Source organism: Uloborus diversus, chromosome 9, assembly GCF_026930045.1.
Source record: "Uloborus diversus isolate 005 chromosome 9, Udiv.v.3.1, whole genome shotgun sequence".
Lineage (NCBI taxonomy): Eukaryota > Metazoa > Arthropoda > Arachnida > Araneae > Uloboridae > Uloborus > Uloborus diversus.
In genome coordinates this window covers 84700109-84722191 of record NC_072739.1, presented here as the reverse complement: position 1 = coordinate 84722191, position 22083 = coordinate 84700109, and the positions used below count along the sequence as shown (strand labels likewise).

Sequence of the window (22083 nt, the reverse complement as noted above, 5' to 3'; positions counted from 1 at the left end):
CTCGTATCGGATTGGAGATAGAAGAAAATATTTAAGGTCATGCAGAATAAAAAAATAAGGAGTTTGTAAGGAGATAATAGCAAAATTCAGGAGTTTTAAGGGCCCTCATTTTCTTTTCTTAAAAAGCAGGAGTTTATTAAGAGCTTGTAAGAAGCGAACGAACCCAGTTTACTTTGACTCGATTTGATTTTACAAGAAATAAAATTTCCTAATGCTGATTATTACTGTATTCCAGTAAAATGTTTACATAGTCAATTTTTTTTTTCCTATGGATAATTAACATTAACATAACACTAAAATTAAAGAAGTAATCCACAAGTTAATTTAAAGAAAACGTTTTATTGCCATTTTGCAAAACTTACAACAAAACCTATATAAACAATGAAACATCTTCTTGCCAACCAGCACCACAATTGTCTCTCGAAACCATGAATAATGCAAGAAAATCTCATTTCAGAAAGTCAATTAAATAAATTTCACTCAAAACAAAATAAATGAGAACTTTTATATGACATGATGCTGACTCTAAAACATTATCATGTTATATTTACACATGAATACATTCGTCTTCAATCATCTATAAGTCCACATGTGAAATCAGTTAGCCTATATAGTTTGAAGAGAATTGGTTTCACATCATTTATTTAAGTCAAATAGCAAAAAAGAAACTATGACAAAATGCACAATTACGCTCTACTTACAGTTTTAACTTGTTATAAAATTTATGAAATGTTTTCCACAGTTGTCTTGCAAACGATGAAATTTAGTTGCGTCGCATTTTGAATCAGGTATTTTCACCTAAACATAGCTGTGAATATCATGTCTAATGAATAGCTATCGTAGTATATTGTATTAAATAGGCTACTAATGACTTTAATAAAGAAAGTAAAATTATTCTTCAGTAAACACTTGTGCATGTAGCCTTGAGCAAGCCTCAAGTAAATCGAGGTAGACTATACAATTTTTGGACTCGACAAGTGTCTACGTGCATCGCATAAACCATAAAACAACGTTCTTTTTTCAGAATACTTGCTGTTATTATTATAACCAATAACATCAAGGCCTCATAACTTCACCAAAAGCACTTAGATGCTATCAAATCAATTGGCACCAGAGATGGTTTGTGTGATATCTTTTAAAAAACTCATAGGTCTCTAATATTTTATTTGTGGCTCGTCACAGTCGATAATTTGTCTAAATTCTCCGATTGTCATAACCTAACTGTAAAAATCCGTTCTGGTTCGCTGTCCTGCCTAGGTATTCTATCTCGAGGCCTTCGCGGCCAATCCCTAGAACTTACAGGACAAGCCACCCAATCTCCTGCGTGAGAAGGAACCACTCCTCCACTTAATGGACGTCTGGGAGGGCCTTGGAAGAAGTACCCATTCCCTCTGATGGCACCTGTAGGAGGTACTGTGACCGGATGGTCATGAGCTCTACATGGCGCGACTCTTCTCATGGCAAGGTCATCGATGTAGCTTCTCATTCGATCTCTGGGGTAAGAACAGGAAGAACTTCGCGACCTGCTAGGTGGTCTGACAGCATGGCGGCTGTGATGGACATGAGGAGGATGAACATCTTCATCCGGGATATAAGCAGGGTTGTCATGCTCTTCTGATCTATTCAAGTATTCACCCGAATATCCTAGAGTTGCCGTCATATGTGCAGACGGAATAGATACTCTTTCTCTGTCCTCATGTGGACATTTCCAGCTACCGTTGCTGCTTTCACCACTAGTTCCAAGACCTAGGTCTTTATCGCCATTTTCAATGGCCCATAAGTCGCCATTTTTAGATCCTTTACTGCTGTTTTCATCTAGTTCCTCGTCTTTTAAATGAGGAGGAACAAACCGCACATCTGGAGGGATGCTGCCATTTAGACTTGTCATTCGAGGTGGTTGCCCACCATATGATGCAATTTCAGGTACTTGAAGAATAGCAAGAGGAGGTTTCTCAGGTGACTGCATTGGAGCACAGTTGCAAGATGTTTTGAAACGACGGCAAAATGCACATAACTTGGAATTAAAGCACGAGTCAGAAAGAGACAGTAAGACTGGAAGAAGAAGAATTCCGTGGAGTGCCCCAAAAAGTATCACCAAAAACACCGTTTTGAAAAATGTCAGAAAAATATAAGATGGTGCAAATATTAAGGCTATTACTCCGAGGATAGTAGATACACTTCCTTGGAATATCGGTACACCCAGGGAATGCAAAGCAGCTTTAATGCCGTCATCCGGAGTCTGTTTATCAGCAGAAAAATACGCATATGAAATATGAGCTGAATAGTCAACTGAAAATCCTATGCACATGATTAAATTTATCATGGATATTGAATCCAAGTTCACACCCCAAAGTGTCATGTAACCAATGACTCCCACTTCAATGGATATTATTGAAAATGCAACAAAAACGGCACAATGAAAGCTAGGAATAAATACTAAAGATATGGCAATCATGACAGCAACTGCTACACAAATAGATTGTATTGATGTATCTCTGACTAAAATGAACTGGTCGAAATATATAAAATATTGCTGAAAAACTGTTACTGGAAAGGGTTGGCTATCAGCTATTTTTCTCAATTCAAGCACCATGTCTTTTTTCTCGATTGGCGTCAGTTATATTGAATGCTTGAATTACATATCGGGTGCCAATGATGGCACTTCTGTCTTCATTGAAAAGAACATCTTGTTTGAATAGTTGAAGCAAAGGGTAATTGAAAAAGACATCTAAAATATGCATAAAATCTTGAGAATCTGATTTGTTAAAAGACTGGAGCAGGAAAGACGACCTTGGATCTGACGTGAATTTATTAAAAGCTCTCAACCATGATTCTGTCAAGGCAGGTCCAGCAACGTACTGACTAGATTCAAATCTCTGCAACATATCTTCAATTTGTTTCTGAACTTTGGGATCAGCGTAATCCAGAGTAGCGTTTACAACAACTTGAATCCTGTAAGCAAACTTCCTGAAATACATATCTTCACGTTCATAAAACGTCACGGAGTAAGAATCGCTGCGAGATAACTTGTGACGTTCAAGCCCTTCTCGTACTTGCATGCATCCCCAAATACCAACAGCTAAATAGCACATGAAGCAGAGGACTACGCATATTTTGACCCATGTTTTGCTGAGGAAGACGCCCATGTGGTCTCTGAAGAACACCATCAAGCAATGCTCCTTGTTGTCCAAAGGGTTATCTGGGTCGTCTTCGTTCTTTCCTCCAGTACAGAAGGCACGATAGCAGCAACCTTTATTCACTGAAAAGAAAAAGAAAATGCTAAGTCAAAGACAAAAAATCTAATGTGGACACCACACTACTTCTTACATCTATTAAAAAGTCCATGTTTTTAATAATTCAAAAAATACGTGCACCTACCCTATATGACCAAAAGCATTGGGACATTTTCAAAAATTCACAACTTTACGGATTGCTCGAGAAATAAGAGACACTTCAGCTGTCATTTTGTAATGGAAATTTAATCTACTATTCATTTAAGGGACCAGCAACAAATTGAGAAAACAAAAAAAGGTTTTTGATAATCCTGCATTGTAAATAGCTGCGAATACGGTATAAATTTCAGAAAAAGGTCAACAAACTCTATTTAGAATTCATTTTTATATTTTCGTGAAAGTATCTCTTACACCCACGGAGATATAAGCGTCTCTTTCAAAAATACAAATTTTATTGAAAGGTTTTAGGCTCATAACAAGCAGAGTTTTCCGTCAAACGTTACTTAACTTTCAGAATATTTGACAGCATACAAGAGAAACATAATAATAAAATTTGAAATTAAAATATTGAAAATTTAATGAAATATGAACGTTTAAAACAGTTAATTTTCACTGCGCATCGCGCGAAGGATAGCAATTTATAACCTTCAGAATCCAAAACCCAGTTAGATCCTGCAGCTCATAATAAGATTCCAGCTTGATATCTTTGAACTTTAAAAAGTTATCAGCGATCTAATGAGCGGAATTTCAATAACTCTTGGAAAGGCGAGGGATCGTTCGCAAATAATCTGTGTTTATCATGAATCACTCTGCACGATGACAGGAATGTGTTGCCGGTTTTCAAACGACCCCTTACGATTCGATATAGTGTATGTACGTTCCCATTAGCGATAAGGGAAAAGACAAATATGGCTACTTTATCCTAATATTGCCTTGGAGTAAGCAAAGAAATATTTTACTTATTTTCAACCCCTAGTTTGTCAATGCAAAATTTAATTTTATCAATATCGACAATTTTATTGTGATTCAACGGATAACTCTCTAAATATCACTAATAGCGCCAAATTAAAACCAGATTCGAGAAAAAAAAAAATTAAAAAAAAAAAAAATGAAAAATAAATAAATAAATAATAATAATAATAAATCGTCAAATTTGTCGACCAAGAGCTTGGCGATATATCACCAAGTGTTCGCCAAATTATAACATCACGAATTTGCATTGAAATTAACACTGATTTCCCCCAAAAAAGATGTAAAAGACCCCTTTTGGAGCATACGAATGCAACCAAAAGGAGAAGTGCACAACTAGACCCCACTAAGAGTCTACGTGCAAAATGTCAAAATTTTCTTACCGTTTTTGAGTTATGCGAGATACATACGGACTTAAAGAGAAAGCTCGTGGTAATCAACTCGGGATCGTTAAAATGAATACTTTGGGTGTCCATACGTTCTTAGGCACATATGCAAGTGCGGTCAGGCCAAAAAAAAAAAAAAAAATATTCGGAGTAGAGCAAAATGTTATTTAGACACCCCCGAAAAAGGGAAAATTAGGTTTGTGTGAAAATTGTTTCGCGAATATAATGCTTCCTTTACCTTGTAAAAGGAAGTAAAAATACTTTAAATTGTATTAAAAGTTAGTTGTAGCCAAACAGAAGCGACTTTCACAACAATGATGAACTTAAAGACTAATTATTACTTAATAGTTAAAGACTATAATTAATATGCCGCAGGTGTCAAACGGGGTTGGCGAGCAGAAGGTGGAGCCACCTACTTAGTATTAAGTTAGGACCAGGAAAAAACCCGGATGGGCTGGGTCAGGTTCGCATGCAAGGAAGAAGGTTTTCGGGTTCAAACCCCCACCGATTTTTTTTTTCAAATTTTTTACAAAAAAAAAAAAATCTGGAAACAATATTATTATTTTTTTTTTTCAATATTATTTGCCAAAGGAAATTATGGTTACTGAAAAATTGCAAAAACCATTACTGTATCTGTATCTTCTTTTTGAGAAATGTCATTTGTTTCATAAGCTATCACTGCGAAACATTTCGCAGCACATTTACTTTTAGTTTATTCCTCATTGACATTCTCACAAATATAAATTAGATGATTTTGTAATTAATAGAGTTGTATATTGTACATTTCCTGAAGTGGACTTCAGTTGTTTTTTGATCACTGAATATTCAGAAAAAATTCTAAATTTTTTGAAGCTCGAGATGCTCTATTCTTCACATTCTCGTATAACTGTCACTCTCATGCAATAGCGCAGCCAGAAATACTTTCTGGAGGGTGTTTTTTGAAGAAAAATACCTTCTGGAGAGGGTTTTTTGATCAAAAACACCTTATGAAGAGTTTTTTTGGTCAAAACTGCTTTTTCATATGCATAAACTACTGTATTAGATTTTTACTGTATTAGATACTGTATTATCTGCATTTATGTTAAAACCAATGACTCTGGGGGGTGTTTTCACCTCCCCCCTTCGCTGCGCCACTGTCTCACGCATCATTTTTCCAAAATGAGGGGCCTGAATGCAATTTCTTGAATTCCGCATGGTCTGTTTCTATATTCATGAAATACGCATATCATCTGCACCATTTGCTCATGTTAATGCCCCTAAAGCAGAAATATCTCTCCCTGATTTAAATAAGCTGTGAAAAAAGATAGCAATAGAATGTACGAATGAAACCAATGTTGATTGATGAGAAATGTGTTTGGTAAAACCCTCCTCAAAACAGAAGTCTGGGTACAGTCATGATTTAAACATAAGCTAACGAAACAAAGATAAGAATTATCTCTAGAAGACAAGGACGGATGCAGCAACTATTGTTGCTACATACGTAATATGACAACGTTTTAACGACTAAGTTCTTAGAAATCATTTTCAAGATCTTCTTAAGGAATCCCCCCCCCCCCCCAACTCGCAAAGCAAATGAGAAAAATAAGAAATTTTCTGATCGTCGCAACTTTAACACAGAAGAAGCCTTTTAAGGAAGGAGCGGGGGAAGGGAGATACTAATACAAATACAAATACAAAAGTGACGACCAGCAACAGGCTCTGGGCCCAGCTAGACTAGCGACATCCGGTAAACTGTTCCAAGGTTCCACTACCCTGCTATAATAATAATTTTTCCTAATATCTATGTTAGCCTGAGATTTAAATAGCTTAAAACAATGACCATTTATCCTGTTTTCAGCGCTTAACTTCAGCCCCGTAACAGCTTTCATTTTAATAAATTTAAACAACTGAATAATGTCCCCTCGGTCTCTTCTTTGCTTAAGACTGTACATTTTTAACCTTCTAAGCCTGGAATCATAGTCTAATTGAGAAAGTCCATTTATTAGCCTTGTAGCTCGCCTTTGAACCCTTTCCAATACATTAATGTCTTTCTTAAGATAAGGAGACCAAAACTGAACAGCATACTCCAAATGAGGTCTTACCAAACTTCTATATAAGGACAGAAGAACTTCTTTAGATTTGTTTGAAATAGATCTATTGATAAACCCAAGCATCTTATTGGCCTTGTTACTAGCAATGACTAGTTTCGAAGAAAACTAAAACTCATTCTGTGAAAATTTTTCGGTTTTAGTAAACAGCGATATGTTTTAGTCACTTCAAACTGAGTCAAAAAAAAAAAAAAAAAAACACCTTGAGTCTCAAATGAGTTTCAGACTTACAATAGATGCATTAAGTTTGTTACTATTATTGATTTTTTTATTGCAACAATTGAGACAGTGAGAAGCAAAGGGATGAAAGTGGCAAAAAGTTAGAGATAACCAGTACAAATGGTAGGTGAACCCCTCCTCTGTCTTGGGGCAAGAGTAGCAGTAGCAGCGCGAGAGCAAAAGTAGACTTCTGCGATGCAGTTTTGCGAGGCCCTTTTAATCATAAAATATTCTCAGACAAATAATTGAATTCATTGAATTCATAGAACTATTTTTTGTACTAACTATTGGCACTTAGAACGACCAATTCACTTCTTAATTGCTATTATAAATACATTTCGTGACTAGTAGCGCAATCAAAAATTTTTTTGGTGGTGGAAGGAGAGGGCACATTGAAGGGAAGAAATGACTTGATAGAAAGGGGGTTCCGGGGCTCTCCCGGAAAAATGTGTAGTTTAAAAACGCCATTTTAGGCTTTCTTAGCTGGTATTAGGGGGAAAAAAGTTACGGGGGTCTTAGCGGAAGTTTCTAGAAATTGAAGCCTTAAAAACGCAATTTTAGCCATATTTATTGACTTAGGGCTAGAGGCTGTCCCTGATCGATTTTTTTAACAGGTCGAAATCAATTCCTCCTCCCCCCTGCAAGTTCTCGAAATTGAAGTTTCAAAGACAGAATTTTAGACAAACTTTTACAAGATTTTACGGGAAGGAGGTCCTGGAGCTCTTTTCAGGAAAAATTTTGAAAATTATGGTCCTAAAAACTTAAGCAATATATCTATATTCAGGAGCCATTCGACTTAAACGTTTTGTTAGTGTTGTTAAAAATCCCTGATTACTTATGATATAAAAGAAATGCAGTATGGGGACCCTAGCCCGAATATTTTCTGAACCTCAAGCCTTAAAAACGCGTATTTTGTAATATTAGGCTCAGTGATTTTTGAAATTCAAGCTCCAAAAACGCAATTTTAAACGATTTTCGATGCTGTTGAGTATTTAGGGGGCTTTCAGTTGGAAATATCGCGAAATTGAAGATTTGAAACTTCAGCTGCTCCATAATGCTTTCGGTGTGCGTGTGTGTGGGGGGGGGGGGGGGGAGTTCGGGAGAGCAGCATTTTGCATATTTTCTTATTTTTAGACGAACTAGGAAAAAAGAGAAAAATAAAAGAAACAGGACGGGGGTGGGAGGAGTAGAGTTAGCTGTAACTATAGAATATTTTCAGTTCAAAGATTTCTTTTTAAAAGAAATTTCACTTATTAATTTCTTTCAAAAAAAAAAAAAAAAAGACAAGGAATGAACAAAACGTAATGTAGAAACTTGAAAGAAGACGAATAATTGCAACTGTTTCAAATCTTTACCAGCGTCGAAAAAAATCGACGATCCAGGCACTGCTCAAATGTGTACAATCGCTTTGTAAAAGGCCCCGACAGAATTCTTCAATTGCCGCCCCCCCCCCCTCATTTGCTCTGTATCTGTCGTATTTAATAAGAGCTTTAATTGAAAACATGGAAATTGCTTAAAAATTCTGAGAATTTTGCGAGGCCCTATCTGCGGCCGTCAGGCCGTCGGCTGTCGCCGACGCCTAGCGCCGCCACTGACTAGTAGCCCTGGTAGGTGCTGCTGTACAACATGACTTTGAGAAAAATTCAATGAAAGCCTACCAAGGACCTTATCTTCAAAGTCATTTTTCTCAAAACTTGAAAATGTCCTCTTACATCTCTTTGATTCACACTGCCTCAACTGTTCCTTTATTTTATACCTGAACAGCTTGTTTCCAAAAAGCGTTAAGTCAAAAATGTTCAAAAAGTAACTTCTTGATGGAAAATATTACATTACATATCAATACTTACAATAAGTGGATATTCGAAACGAAGCTTAGTCGCATTTAAAACAGAGGATGAAATTCGAGTTTTTTTTTTTTTTTTTTTTTTTTTTGCGAAGAAGTTAGTTTTGTGTCACAAGGAATTACATCAAATTTAAGCAATCAATCAGCTTTTATTTTTAAGCCAAATTTATTCACGTACACATTCTGGTAATAAATTGCGCTGGTTCTCTAAATTGAAAAGTTTTAAAAACTTCACAAATAACTCACTAATAACCTACTTAAAAATAACATACTTTACAAATAAGTATGCGTTTATCCTGGCGTGATAAGCTAATTAGTGAGATCAAGCTAAAAATTTAAGTAGCCTCAGTTTTGTAGATTATGGGCTATACTTAAACTACGCTATTTTGAAACGGGGAATTTTTCTATCGGTGAGGAACTGATGACGGGCGATATGCATGTAGCGTCATGCTGGAACAGAGATGATTTGAAGCGAGGCAGCGGTATTTTGAACCGACGACATTTCTGCCTCGAAATTTTGACCAAAAACCAAAGAATTAATGCTTGGGTATCAAACTTCAGAGCCACAGGTACTGCATTGAAAACAAAACCGCTCGGCCAACCTCAGACCGTACAATGCTGTAAAAGACGATGCTTGGTGCATATGAGAATATCCAATTAAGGGGTCTCTCCAAAGCTTTAGTATTTAACCATGCATTTGCCCACATATTTTTTGATAGAATGTAAGAAAAATCCTGCCCAGAAATCGTTTCAATGTGAATCGTTTTTCTGGTCGTACTAGTTCATATCAGCCAAGTTGAGCTGAACGCGAAATGGGGATGTTTCCTTCAGACGAAAGTACTACCTTTAGTCACTGAAATTGGTAGAATAAGCAAAAAAAACAACATGGACCCAGAAAATCTTTTATTTTCTCAACATTAAAATTTTAATTAATTTTTTTAAGTATTTGATTCTGATTTTTAAACCAAAATGTTTCATCGTGTGACGTCATAAGTGATGAAAGTCACCTTAAATCAGAGCGCGTGGTTGTCTTTTCTGGCAAGATATTATCTTTTAATGAATTTTTCACCGCCAGCAATTTATTAGCGGAACGAGAATTGTTAGGTAAATGAAATATTCATTTAGCAAAGTTTGGCAGTTTCTGAAACTCCATTCTGCTAACATTAGGGTAAGGCCCCTTATATACCTTATATACAAGGGCGTGCATAGAGAATTTGAGGCCCGTCACAAATGACTTTTCCGGGACCTCCTCCACATTGTTTACCCCTATATTTTACGCCTAGTTTTAAAAATATTGGGCCCCCTTCAGACTCGGGCCCGGGACAACAGGTGTCCTTTCTCCCCCCCCCCTGTGCGCGCCCCTGCTTATATATAGCAGCTCAATCCTATATATCTATATAGTGGCTCTACCCAAGGGATTTGCTCACCTGTGACGTCAGCTGCAAAAATCAAAACAATTGTTGAATGTCGTTTAAGAGTACTTTTTAAAGAGAGAAAATAAGACAAAATTAAGAAAAGAAACTTTCTCCATGTTTTTGACTATGCTCTTTCAGAAAAAAATATTTTTGAAAAATGGGAAGCAACCCAAATCTCTCCGAAAGGTAGTTAAAAAAAAAAAAGCCGCCATTACGAATGTAGTCCTCGCGATGCTCACCGCGCCATACCATTGCTACTACTGCAAATGACACGAATATTGCTATCGATCGAAGGCGCCCATATGCAAAACTTTAAGGGGGGGTTAGATATTTGCCCCAAGGTTTAACAGGATATTTTCCCCTCAGAAACCGGTTGCAGTACAGTTAAAGGTTGACATTTTTAATAACTTATTCATTAATTGCTGCAGAAGAAATGTTTTTTCATTTTTGCAAAGAAAAAGTACTAAAAGCAAGGAAGTTCTAATTTCAAGGGGGTGGGGGTGCTTGAGCTTCCACTTGCCCCCCTCATATGGGCGCCCTTGCTATCGATACAGTTCATATACAACTCACACAGTGCCCTCTCTCCAATTACGGGAGGAGTGCTGGACCCAGTATTTGTTTTGAAGCCGTTGGTGTTGTCTTGTCCCAGCTGGGCTGGCAATTTGGGGTGCGCTGCTTCACTTTTCCAACTGTACCGTAATTTGGTGTGAAGTCCGACTTCCACAGTACACACATGCCACAAGGACCCGTTTTATAAAGTAGGCAACCATTCACAGCATAACAACACACTCACACAAATTAAGGACAAGGACAGGAGAGAGAAAGTACATCCATGCCAGAGCCGGGGATTCGAACCCGGGACCTCCCCATCGCATTCAGACTTCTCTGACCACTGGACAAGGTGGCCGGCTTTTGAAACCGTTGAATATTTCAATGATTAATTCGCAGATGTGTAAACATTTCATAACTGTTCGCATTTACATTCATAATGCCGCGATCAGGTCAATCACAGTATCCACAAAAGTCAGTTTTAAGGATATTTGCGGAAACATGTTTTTGGTTTTCCGCCAACATCAGCAACATATTGAAATTATTTTGTATTTACTTTCAACGGAAACCAAATAAGCATGTTTCTTCGATGAAACTGAGGTAAGACAGACGAAAAAAAAAAAAAAAAAAAAAACAAATAAAATAAAAATAAAATAAAGAAAGAAAGTAAGTAAGAAAAAAGATTAAGAGATAAATAAAACGAAAAAGTTGTTTGGTCTGCCGTTTACCTTACTAGGGCAGAGTAAAATGCAAATGCGAACACATAATGTTTACAATTGGGTTGTTTCCGAAATTTTAAAAGTATTTTTTTTCTGAAAGAGCATGCTTAAAAATTCATAATTCAACCATTTTTTAAAAAATAATTCGACAAAGTTTGATATTTTTAAACAATTATTTTAATCGGTGCACAGATTTAATTCATTTTTTACGCTTCTGCACATGACATCACAAGTGATGAAATACCATTCACTGTATGCCATTAGCGTAGAGCACAATATTTAAATCGCTTCTTTACTCACATGTACTGGCAGTGATGTAGTTGATAGCACACAAGCGTAGAAGGCAATATTTTAATCACTTCTTACTATCATAAGCTGAAAACACGGTAGACAGCAAGTGTAAGCATTCAGTGCGCCAGTGGAGTCGCGCTCCAAAGTGCATCACTAGTGACGTCATAAAGACCACGTCTAATTTTCAAGTGTGGACATTTTAAAAAATTAATTGGAAATTAAACATTGGGAAAATAAAAAAAAATTCTCGCTCCATGGTTTTTTTTGCCTATTCTATCAATTTCAGTGACTAAAAGTAGTACTTTTGTTCAGAAGGAAACAACCCAATTAATCGTAATACAAGGCTCGCTTCATAATACGGTTTTGGCTAAAATGAGAATAAAAAAATCGGATGTGGACACCAAGCTACTGCCTTTTACGTCTATTAAATATTGCCTGTTTTTTGAATAACTAAAAAACATAAGAAAACACTTTAAATATTTGCTCCCCTAGTTTGTAGCGAATCGATGCAGAGAAAGCGTTTTAAAGAGATTTATTTTCCCAATATCGGACAATTTTAACGTGATTCAATGGATAACACTCGCCAATTGCGCCAGATTGAAAATAGACTCGAAAAATAATATTTTTACCTATTTTGTCGCCAACTTGGCATTTTATCGTCAAGTATTCGCCAAATTATAACACGGCTTGAGTTTGCATTGAGATTAATATCTAATATTCCCCAAAAAGGTGTAAAAGACCCCTTTTGGAACATCCGAAAGCAACCAAAGCGAGAGGAGCACAACAATACCCCACTAAAGATGCTATAACTATGAGCTTACATGCCAAATTTCAACTTTTAACAGGAAACCGTTTTTGAGTTTTGTAAGATACATATAACATACATATGTCACGAGAAAACTCGTGGGAATTAACTAGGGGACGGTCCAAATGGACATTTCGGGCTTCCATACGTTCTTAGGCACATATGCATGTGCGGCCGGGTCGAGAAAAAAAAAGTTTCTCAACATTTTAGGCCGAAATTTTAGGGAAAATTGTTTCACGAATACAATACTTCCTTTACTATGTAAAAGGAAGTAAAAAGCATCGATAACATCCTAGCTTTTGATGTTATGAAAATTGATTAATGATTGATATGATCAATCCTAGATGTCATCAGCAAATGGAACAAACACCTTGCTGCGTTTCAGACCATTACGTTTACGAATTTAGCTGTCAAAATGGATCACATTAAATGACATTTAAAAGGTAATGTCCACTCAAATTATTAATTCTTTGAAAACAGAACATATACTGAAGCTTGTCAACATTCACAAGCTTATTAGTTTTATAAACGGAATAAAATATTTGTAACAATTTTTTTATTGAAGTTTTTAAATATATTCATGCGTTGTTTTGGTAGTTGTATGGCAGAAATATCGGTACTTGGATACATTTGATAATTTTCCTCTAAATAAAAGAGAGAGAGGAGTAGGAATAGTCGAGAAAAAATGGAATATCGAGCTTTTGTCTCTGTTTTATTGTTATAACGTGGGAATACCGTGCATTGTTCAAGAAAGACTCCTTTGAGGTAGTGTGGTAAGAGTTGACCGCATGCGGTTGTCGTACCACTCACTACAAAACTAAGGGTGACTTGAGATTTTCAAGAATTTTTGTTGGTGTTTTCAAACATTTTAACATATTAGTACACATATGACTTAAACATTGATGCCAAGCATAATTAAAGCTACGCTAAAAAGGTTGTAATTTGCTAGTATACTACGATCGTTTTTTAGCTGACAGTATTTTGATCATCAGTTTAAAGGTTCATTTTTGAAGATGGCGTATTGTTTTTTATAGAATACAACTGTTGATTGGTTGGTTCTGTTGGTTTTAATGACGCAAGAGCCTCAACAGGCTATGCTGCGCCAAATCATAGTCTTGAAGTATAAAAAGAGTATAAAGTTGCCTAAAGAGGAAAACTACTTGAATTATAAAGGGCATAAAGCTTCTGAAATTTAGAAAGTATTGCGAAATAGTTATTAGAACAAAGTTTTAAATTTTGAAAATTTGACCAAAAGAAACAAAAACAATTTTGAACAACATAGAACACCATATATGAGAAAACAAATATCAGACGAAAACAACAACAACGAGACTAACATTGAATTAAGGACATAAAGGACATCTCCTGAAGAGAGGGGAACAATTTGGAATGAGGAGTGTCCATTAATAGTTCCTTCAAAGATGGATAAAACTGATTAAAAAATTTAAAGCGAATACGATTGAAAATTGGACAATCGAAAAGGATATGCAACATTGTCTGATAGACATTTCATGTGTTGCATACAGGAGTTGGTATGCAATCAGACATCTGTAACGGAATTCATGCAATCAGTTAAAGAACAGGGAAACGAATGTATCTTCTGTAACAAAAAATTGTCCGAGGCTCAATGAGAGAAAATGGTATGAAAATAAAAATTTCTAACCTGCGTTTTAAGACATCGAGTGTGATCGGTTGGTTGGTTCTATTGAGTTTTTGAAGCAAGAGCCTAGATAAGCTACACTGTGCCAAACGACTGTTAGAAAGAGGAAAAAGTTGCCAAAAAAGTTAAATTGTGTGAGGAACAAAAGACGTAAAACTGCTAGATTTTTTAAAAGTTCGCCCGAAAGAAAAACATGAACGAAGTTTTAAATTTTGTAAAACAAATCAAAAGGGAAAAAAACTGAAGAATAATTGTAAGTATCATAAAAATTTATAACAACACAAAGACGAGGCGAAAACAAGGACATAAGGACGAACACTAAATTAAAAAAAGAAATCCAATCTCCTGAAGGAAGAGGAAAACTTTTCGGATGGGGTGTGTCCCTAATTATTCCTTCAAAAATGAATAAAAATAATGTCAGAATTTGTAACGAATTTGATTGAACCATAGATAAAAAAAATTTTGAAAAAAAAAAAAAAAAAATAGAACCGACTTCAAATTTGCTCTAAAAAGTGAAAAATAATTTTATTCTTTAAACACCATCGATAATGCTTTTAAACATATTTTTTGAAGTTGGCGCAAAAACAAAACGTAAAATCCAGTGTAACCATGCTTCGTTCATATTTTTTTCAGAAAAGCATCCAAAGTTACGAACGAAACATATATATCGTTATTCAAATATGTTGTCATCAATACATACTTTATGTGATAGTGAAGAAACTGGGCCTGGTTAAATTTATAGCTGTAGTTGAGTTATGGCTGTGAATGATTTTATCTATCGTTTTTGCACCAACTTCAAAAATTATGTTTAAAAGCATTATCGATGGTGTTTAAAGAATAAAATTATTTTTCACTTTTTAGAGCAAATTTGAAGTCGGTTCTATTTTTTTTTTTTCAAAATTTTTTTATTTCATTCTTTTTAGTGTAAATGTAGGTATTTCAGAAATAGTAAGAAGTTACCATCACGTAACTTCACTTTATTTTTTTCATAAAAATGCTCCATAATAATAATAATAATAATAAAAAACTATGAACACGCGTTAAACTTTAAGCGATTGGCACTAAAAACTTATCTTTGCTCCTCTTTGGAATTAATGTGTAGTTAATTTAATTTATAACCATTTAAGTATTACGTTTTTTCTAACTAATTTACATTTCACAGCATTTAAGTTGCTCATGATGCAATTCTGTATTTTCTTACTTAGCCCCTTATCATTTGTTATTGGCATAGATGATAACAAAAAAAAATACTACTGTAGTTGAGGCAAACCTAATGGTAGCATTGTGAATGCTAAGCAGATCCTAATCACTGCATCACCTCGCTTCCAGGTTAGGTTTACCCCCACTATGGAGCAATAGCACTGAAGAAGGGAAGATTTCGATAATTCACATACTGTTACTATAAATCAGCAAGGTTACCAAAATAAAATTATTTACGCCAAAAATGAGACCACAGCGCCAGATTCCCGATTATTATCGAAACTTGATGCTTCAGAGAAGCTTTCATTCAAAATTATCATTACAATTACTGCTAATGTTACTGTCGTATGGCACCAAACTTTCATAACATTGGGTTTTAAATTTAATCATTTAATAGGGAAATTGCATGAAATTTATGGTTTTTTGCCCATAACTTTTTTTTCTAAAGGACAAATATGGTCAAACAAAGTAATGGGACCTAAGTTGAGCCATCCCCTGTCCATTAAAAAAAGAATCATCGAAATCGGTTCACTAGGTGAGACGCTGTGAGTGGACAAAAAAAAGAAAAAAAAAAACATACATACGGTACGAACTGATAACCGCCTCCTTTTTGAAATCGGTTAAAAACTGGAGAGAATATGCAACATTGTGATTGACATTACATGTGTTGAATACTGCAGCCGGTTCGCGGTAAAAGAAATGTCTATACTAAAATCTGGTATTACCCACTATACGAAGACGGGCTATTACAATTTGTTCTCTTTAGAGTGGTCCCCCCCCCCCCTCAGATGTCAACTTCAAAATGATATCCTCCAGGACCCCAAGAAACTTCCAAACATCAAATACTACAATTGCCACGCAAGTCTCACAATAGAGATTTGTTAAGCATTTCCCCGGGCCTAATTACCACTAGGCCTGGGGACCCATCATCCTAAGGAGCCCTAATTTTTCTAAACCTATGCATATCATTAAAAAATCATGTATTTGTGTGTGTGTGTTGTTGAAATAAAAAATACAACTTTTAAATAAATGTTAAACATTATTTTGCATTTATTTAAAGTGATGGAATAGAAAGGAGGGTCTCCAAAGCATTGTGGGCCTTGGGCCTTATTTTAGATAGTCGAGTTTTTAGATAGCAGTAGTTGACAAGAAGTTTTTATAGTTAAGGATTTCATGCAATGCTTATGGATTAATGAACTTTATTTTGAACAAATTACTTCTGTGACTTGTTATTTCTTTCAGCAAATACTTCTTCAATGATCATTACCACATCTCTTTTTTTTTTTTTTTCGAACTACCTATCATTTTAATTCTTACTTATAGTGATATTTTACAGAAACAATTTTACTTAACAATGTACTTTATCGGATGTATTTTTATGCAATGTTTATTTTATATCAGCTTTCTGAAATTTTTAAAAAGGTACACATTTTGTCTCATAAATTAAAAACTATTTGAATGTTTTTTCAATTGATGATGCTTTAGAAACGTCAATACTGCTAGATCAATTTAAGATTATTGACTTATGGAAATTGTAACTGAAGCGACAGAAACATTATAATTGCAACTCCCGATTATCCGCAAGCATTTTATCCCTGCGGCGGATTATCCACGAGACAATCGACTAGAGGGAACATGTGTTTTCTCAGCAAAAAGCAAGCACTAATAGCTGTTTTTTTTTTCTTTTTTTTGTCGAAAAATTGTGAATTTACACTGCGATGTTTTCGTTTTATTTGTTTATTTGTTTTTTGTGCCTTCTTCATCGTACATACTTGTTCTTTGTTGACGTTAAGTTCTCTTGTGCAAAAATACAAAACATTTTTACCGTACTGTATATATTTTTACTTTTGGTAGAAGATATTAAGCATCAATGCACCTAAGTTTTCGAGGAAGCCTTTTTGTGGTTTATCCGCAATTTTTATTACCCGCGGCCCTTGTGGCATCCAATTCCGCGGATGATCGGGAGTTGACTGCATGTGTTTTGAAAACAACTTGCTAAGCATCTTGGATTCTTTACAAGGTTACTATAACTTTAACTAAGTTTGTAATTTTCTTAAAAAGTAGGAACTGATCCATTCAATCCCTAGCGGCTGATACCGGCTAGCCCGCAAAACGAAACTGAGTGAGCTAGATAAGGTCATGTATATTTTAAAAATCAAACCGAAGTTCCTGCGGGTGAACTTGAAATCTCTGATTCATATATTAAGTTTTTTTAAACTAAATTTCACGATTTTCTTTTCAAATTTTTGTTAATAATTACTGCAAATGATTTTTCAGTGTACAGATAGGTTTCTCTTATCTCTAAATGACGGAATCACAACCCGAAAAAAACTATTTTTTTTTCCTCTGGAGAGCTTTAGAGGGCAAGAGTTGGCAAATGTAATTAAAAAAAAAAAGATACAGAAATTAAAAAATAAAATAAAACAAAAATAAAATCGTGTGCTCTCGTCCGTTTGCGCATTGCTTTTAAAGTTACGAAAAATAGCGAAAATTGCTCCTTCACACAATTTTTCCTCTATTAGTAAAATTTTTCGAAATAAACACGATTACATTCTTATGCTTATTGTATGCTCTAACTTATCTAAAAAAATTATTTTATTTAGATTGCTTGAACCGAAAAAAGAGGATAAAAAAGGCAATCGTGTTCGTTTTGAACGATTTCACTGAAATAATTTTAAAAAAAAATACAAAATAATGGGCAATTTCCGAAAATTTTCATTAATTTTTGGAGCAATGTACTAGCCGAAGACATTAACAGGTTTTAATTTGTTTTGTGCCATTTTTCTTCTTACTACATTCGGCGACTTTTTTGCACTAAAGCGTTCCGGGCAAAAATTATTTATTTATTTTTTGTTCAACTCACACTAATATGGAGTAAACATACTACAAAAAGCGTCACGACCGGGGGCGAAGGAAGCGGAACGCCCAGGTGTCACCCTTCTGAGAGTGACGCCTAAAATGGATATAATGATGGACAAAAATGGTCATAAAATGCTTCAATTCTGAAAGTTTCCCTCAAAAATATCTTAAATTATATATAAACTAAGAAATTTCAACGAAAATGACGCACAATTTTGTGAGGAGGAGCACTTACTTGCAAGACTAAGGTAAACTTTACATAAAATGAATCCATAATTCATACTTGTCTTTTAATGTAAACGTCCGTTGCACCGCATGAATAAAAAAAATTTTTTTTTTTTTGAAAATTCTATAAACTTCATGTTAATATAAAACATATTTTTTTTTGGGGGGGGGGAGGTAACACCACAAATTATGTCCCCTTATAACACTTACTGCTACAAGAACCATTTTATGCTGACTTGAAAAATAAAGAATGGTTACCGTTAAAGTATATAATGCAGATATTTTATAGAATACCTAGTTATTCCATGAAATAACTGATCGTGTCCGTTAAAGTGTGTAATATATTATTAATTTGACACTTTAACTAGTTATTCTATGAAATAACTAGGTATTCTATAAATTAACTAATGAGAGACAATTAAAATGAAAAAGAAGCAATTTATATAGTTTATGTATCGTATAAATGGTATTTATGGAAACGTACCATAAAATCATTTGTTACAACAAGGATTACTAAAATGATACTTGGAATAACAAAGATTATTATTTCTAAACAAAACCTGGCGCCAACACGCTAAATAAGTTCTCTCCCTAATGGCCTGGAATAGTTCATAAATGCAGTAGGAGTGGAAGGTAAATGTATTTGTCGAGCAACATATTATATAGATTATTTTACAATTTAACCGGCTGCAGATCGTTATTCTATGAAATAACTAGTTAAACCATGAAGTACAAAAGAGTTTTACACTTTAACGGACAAGATCAGTTATTCCATGAAATAACTAGGTATTCTATAAAATAACGGATTTCATACTTTAACGGTACACTGATCCATTACTAATTCCCGATTCACAACTACTGACTTCATCCATTCCAATGTCTATGCCTCCCAAGAGCAATGGCGCACTCTCTCACAAGCTACAGAAAGCACTCCTCACCTCAAAAAAAAAAAAAAAAAAAAAAAAACCCTCCCCCACCCTCTTTTTTAAAAATTTTAATGACGGAGTCTGCGCTATGACTATTCTCGTAAGCATCCTCTGTTTTATTCTCATGCAAATTTAAGTTGGTTGGCTGGTTTGATTAGGATTTTTGGCTGGCGTAAGAGCCTTAGTAGGCTATACAGCGCCAAACGATTGTCAATTAGTAGAAAGAACCAAAAAAAAAAAAAAAGGAGTTTTATTAAGAAGCAAAGGACAAAAAACTTTGAAAATTTTGCCATTATAAATACATAAACGAAGTTTTAAAGTTTGAATGACGAGCCGAAAGGAATAACTAAAAAACAATTTTGAGCAATATAACAAATGTTAACAACAAAACAAAGGCAAGACAAGAACAAGACCATAAGAACAAACAATAAATAAGAGACAAAAATCCAATCTCCCGCAGGAAGGGGAACAATTTAGCAAATTCAGGATAAAATATTTTATTTCTAATACTAACATATGTGCTTTGTATCTCTACATAGTATAAAATGAAGTCTCCAAAAAGCGTCTGTGTGTTTGAACTCGCAAAACTCGAGAACTACCCGGCCGATTTCGCTGAAATTTTCACAGTTTGTTCTTTTAAGTCCTGAGAGGGTTTGCAGACCAGTTCGAAACAATTCGATGAATAGTTCTTTTTTTATTCCAATTTAGGCCCAATTTTCACATAAATTCCCGAATTTGGAGGTGAAAAATTACTCGCAAATGGTAGTACTATATATTGTTGGAAAGGGAAGAATTTTCCGCGTTCTACGCAATTTGTTCCAGTGCTCAAACTTAAATGCGGCGAAATTTTTTACGTTTTTAGCTCAATTTTGTTTAGGCTTATCTGAAATTTAGGGACTACTTTCTTCATTAAATCCATCAATAAAAAGTGAAGGAATTGTCCCACTGTTTTCTTTTTGACAGAATTGGAAAGAGCTGCTTTTTTTACTCCAGATCTAACTCGACCTAAGGTAGAAAGTTTAACCCTGTATCTCCATTAGAAAAAAAGTTACAAGCGAATTAAATGAAGTTCAAAAATCTGTTCTTTATTCAGGTTTTTAACCATTTTATTTTGCGTTTCCACGGTAACGCTTTTTGAATCCACTGTTTATTTCTATCTTTCTCATTTTCAATACTTAAACTTATTTTTGTGTTTCCATGGTTACGCCTTTTAAATCCATGTTTCTCATTTTATTTTAATTTCTTAAAAGTATTTTAGTATCTGTCGTCATTGTTTAACGGGGTAATTTTGCATGATGGTTTTTTTTCTTTCATTTAATCATGGTTATTTAATATACTCCACATGACACAATGGTTTTTTTCAAGGTAGAACGGGCAAAGCCGGGAAACGCAGCTAGTACCTTATAAAATGTGAAATTCTCCACTTTTGCAACGAATTATAGGCTTCCTTCACGCGAGGCAACTTAATTGAATCAACTTTCGGACGAGTGGTTATCCGGATGTGTAACCAGGTAGAAAAGTTAAGGAATCGTCCGGTATCTTTCACACGACAGTAAACTCGTCAGGCACGCCAGGCACATGGAGCCGCTACCATTCTCATCTCGATGAGCTGATTCAACTCATCGGGACATTGCCAAGCGTTCGCTCTACACACGAGTAAACTATTCGAATCAACTCGGTTCAGTTTTAACAGCGTTGTGGAGTAGCTGCTCGTATAAATTCGGCTTATTAGAAAAAAAATAGGTTGATTAACAAAGTTGCCTTATCTGAGGACAACGAAAAATGTCAGTCAACTTGTTAACAGGCAAGTTTTTCGAAAAGTTGATTTAACTAACCGCCTCGGAGGCGGAATGCCTAAATAATAGCATGAGCTTTAGGACGAATTCTTAAACCAATAGCAACATGTTCCCAATATCGCTACTCGCAGTAGTTAGAAATAGATAAACACAGTTCTTTACAAGAGAAAGTATAAAGTCAGAGCTGTAATTAAATAATTGATTTATTTTTAAGAGCGAGCGAGCAAAAGAAGCAAAGAAAGAACATAAAGTAACAACAGAAAATAATCGTCTTTTTACTTCTGGAACAGGCCATACATTAACTCTTTTTTCGATTCTAGACAAGTAAACATCTTACTCTGTGCGTTCCAAATGCCGCCTGTTGCGATTTAGGAAGAGGAAAGGGGGTGAAGTCAATGCAATTAACGATACGGAGCCCCCAAGGCAAAACATACTAAATGGAACGGCAGCACTTTCTCCAGTTGACCCCATGACCTAAAAAACGAGCTTTTTCCGATGTAGTTCGACAAAACGAAAAATGGACACTTTCTTCCTGACACCAGGAACGAAAACGGACCATTTAGCGAGCGAAAGAGCTTTGGCTGTGGTTCTTTTCAATCGACTGACAAATAGAAATCATGCCAGACAAATAATTAAACGCTGCCGGCAGGCAGTAATTCAAGTTGTTTTGAAGACGGTGATCAACGCGTGATCGAAACCTGCGAGAACTCACCGGTATCAGCCCGCTTAGGAAGCGGTTTCTTAAAAGTGTCAACATCTTCCTAAAGTGAAAACCTCAATTCACTAATAGTTGATAAACAATTAGTGGTTATTAAGCGTAAGTTACAGCCCTTAAGCCAGGGTTTGGCAGAACTAGATGCAATATACCTTAAAACTCAAGCTTTGCCCTCAATCAGGCCTG

The 22083-nt window shown here is 35.2% G+C and overlaps 1 protein-coding gene across 1 annotated transcript in view; it reads right to left on the bottom strand.

Annotated features, from left to right (window-relative positions):
* Positions 1–402: 402 nt before the first annotated feature.
* Positions 403–22083, bottom strand: part of LOC129229537 (patched domain-containing protein 3-like) — a 174287-nt gene continuing 152606 nt past the window's right edge. Inside the window, 2 exon segments of the mRNA XM_054863859.1 lie at positions 403–2605; positions 2607–3259. Of these exon segments, the coding sequence (XP_054719834.1) occupies positions 1211–2605; positions 2607–3259 (2048 nt within the window). The 3' untranslated portion in view covers positions 403–1210.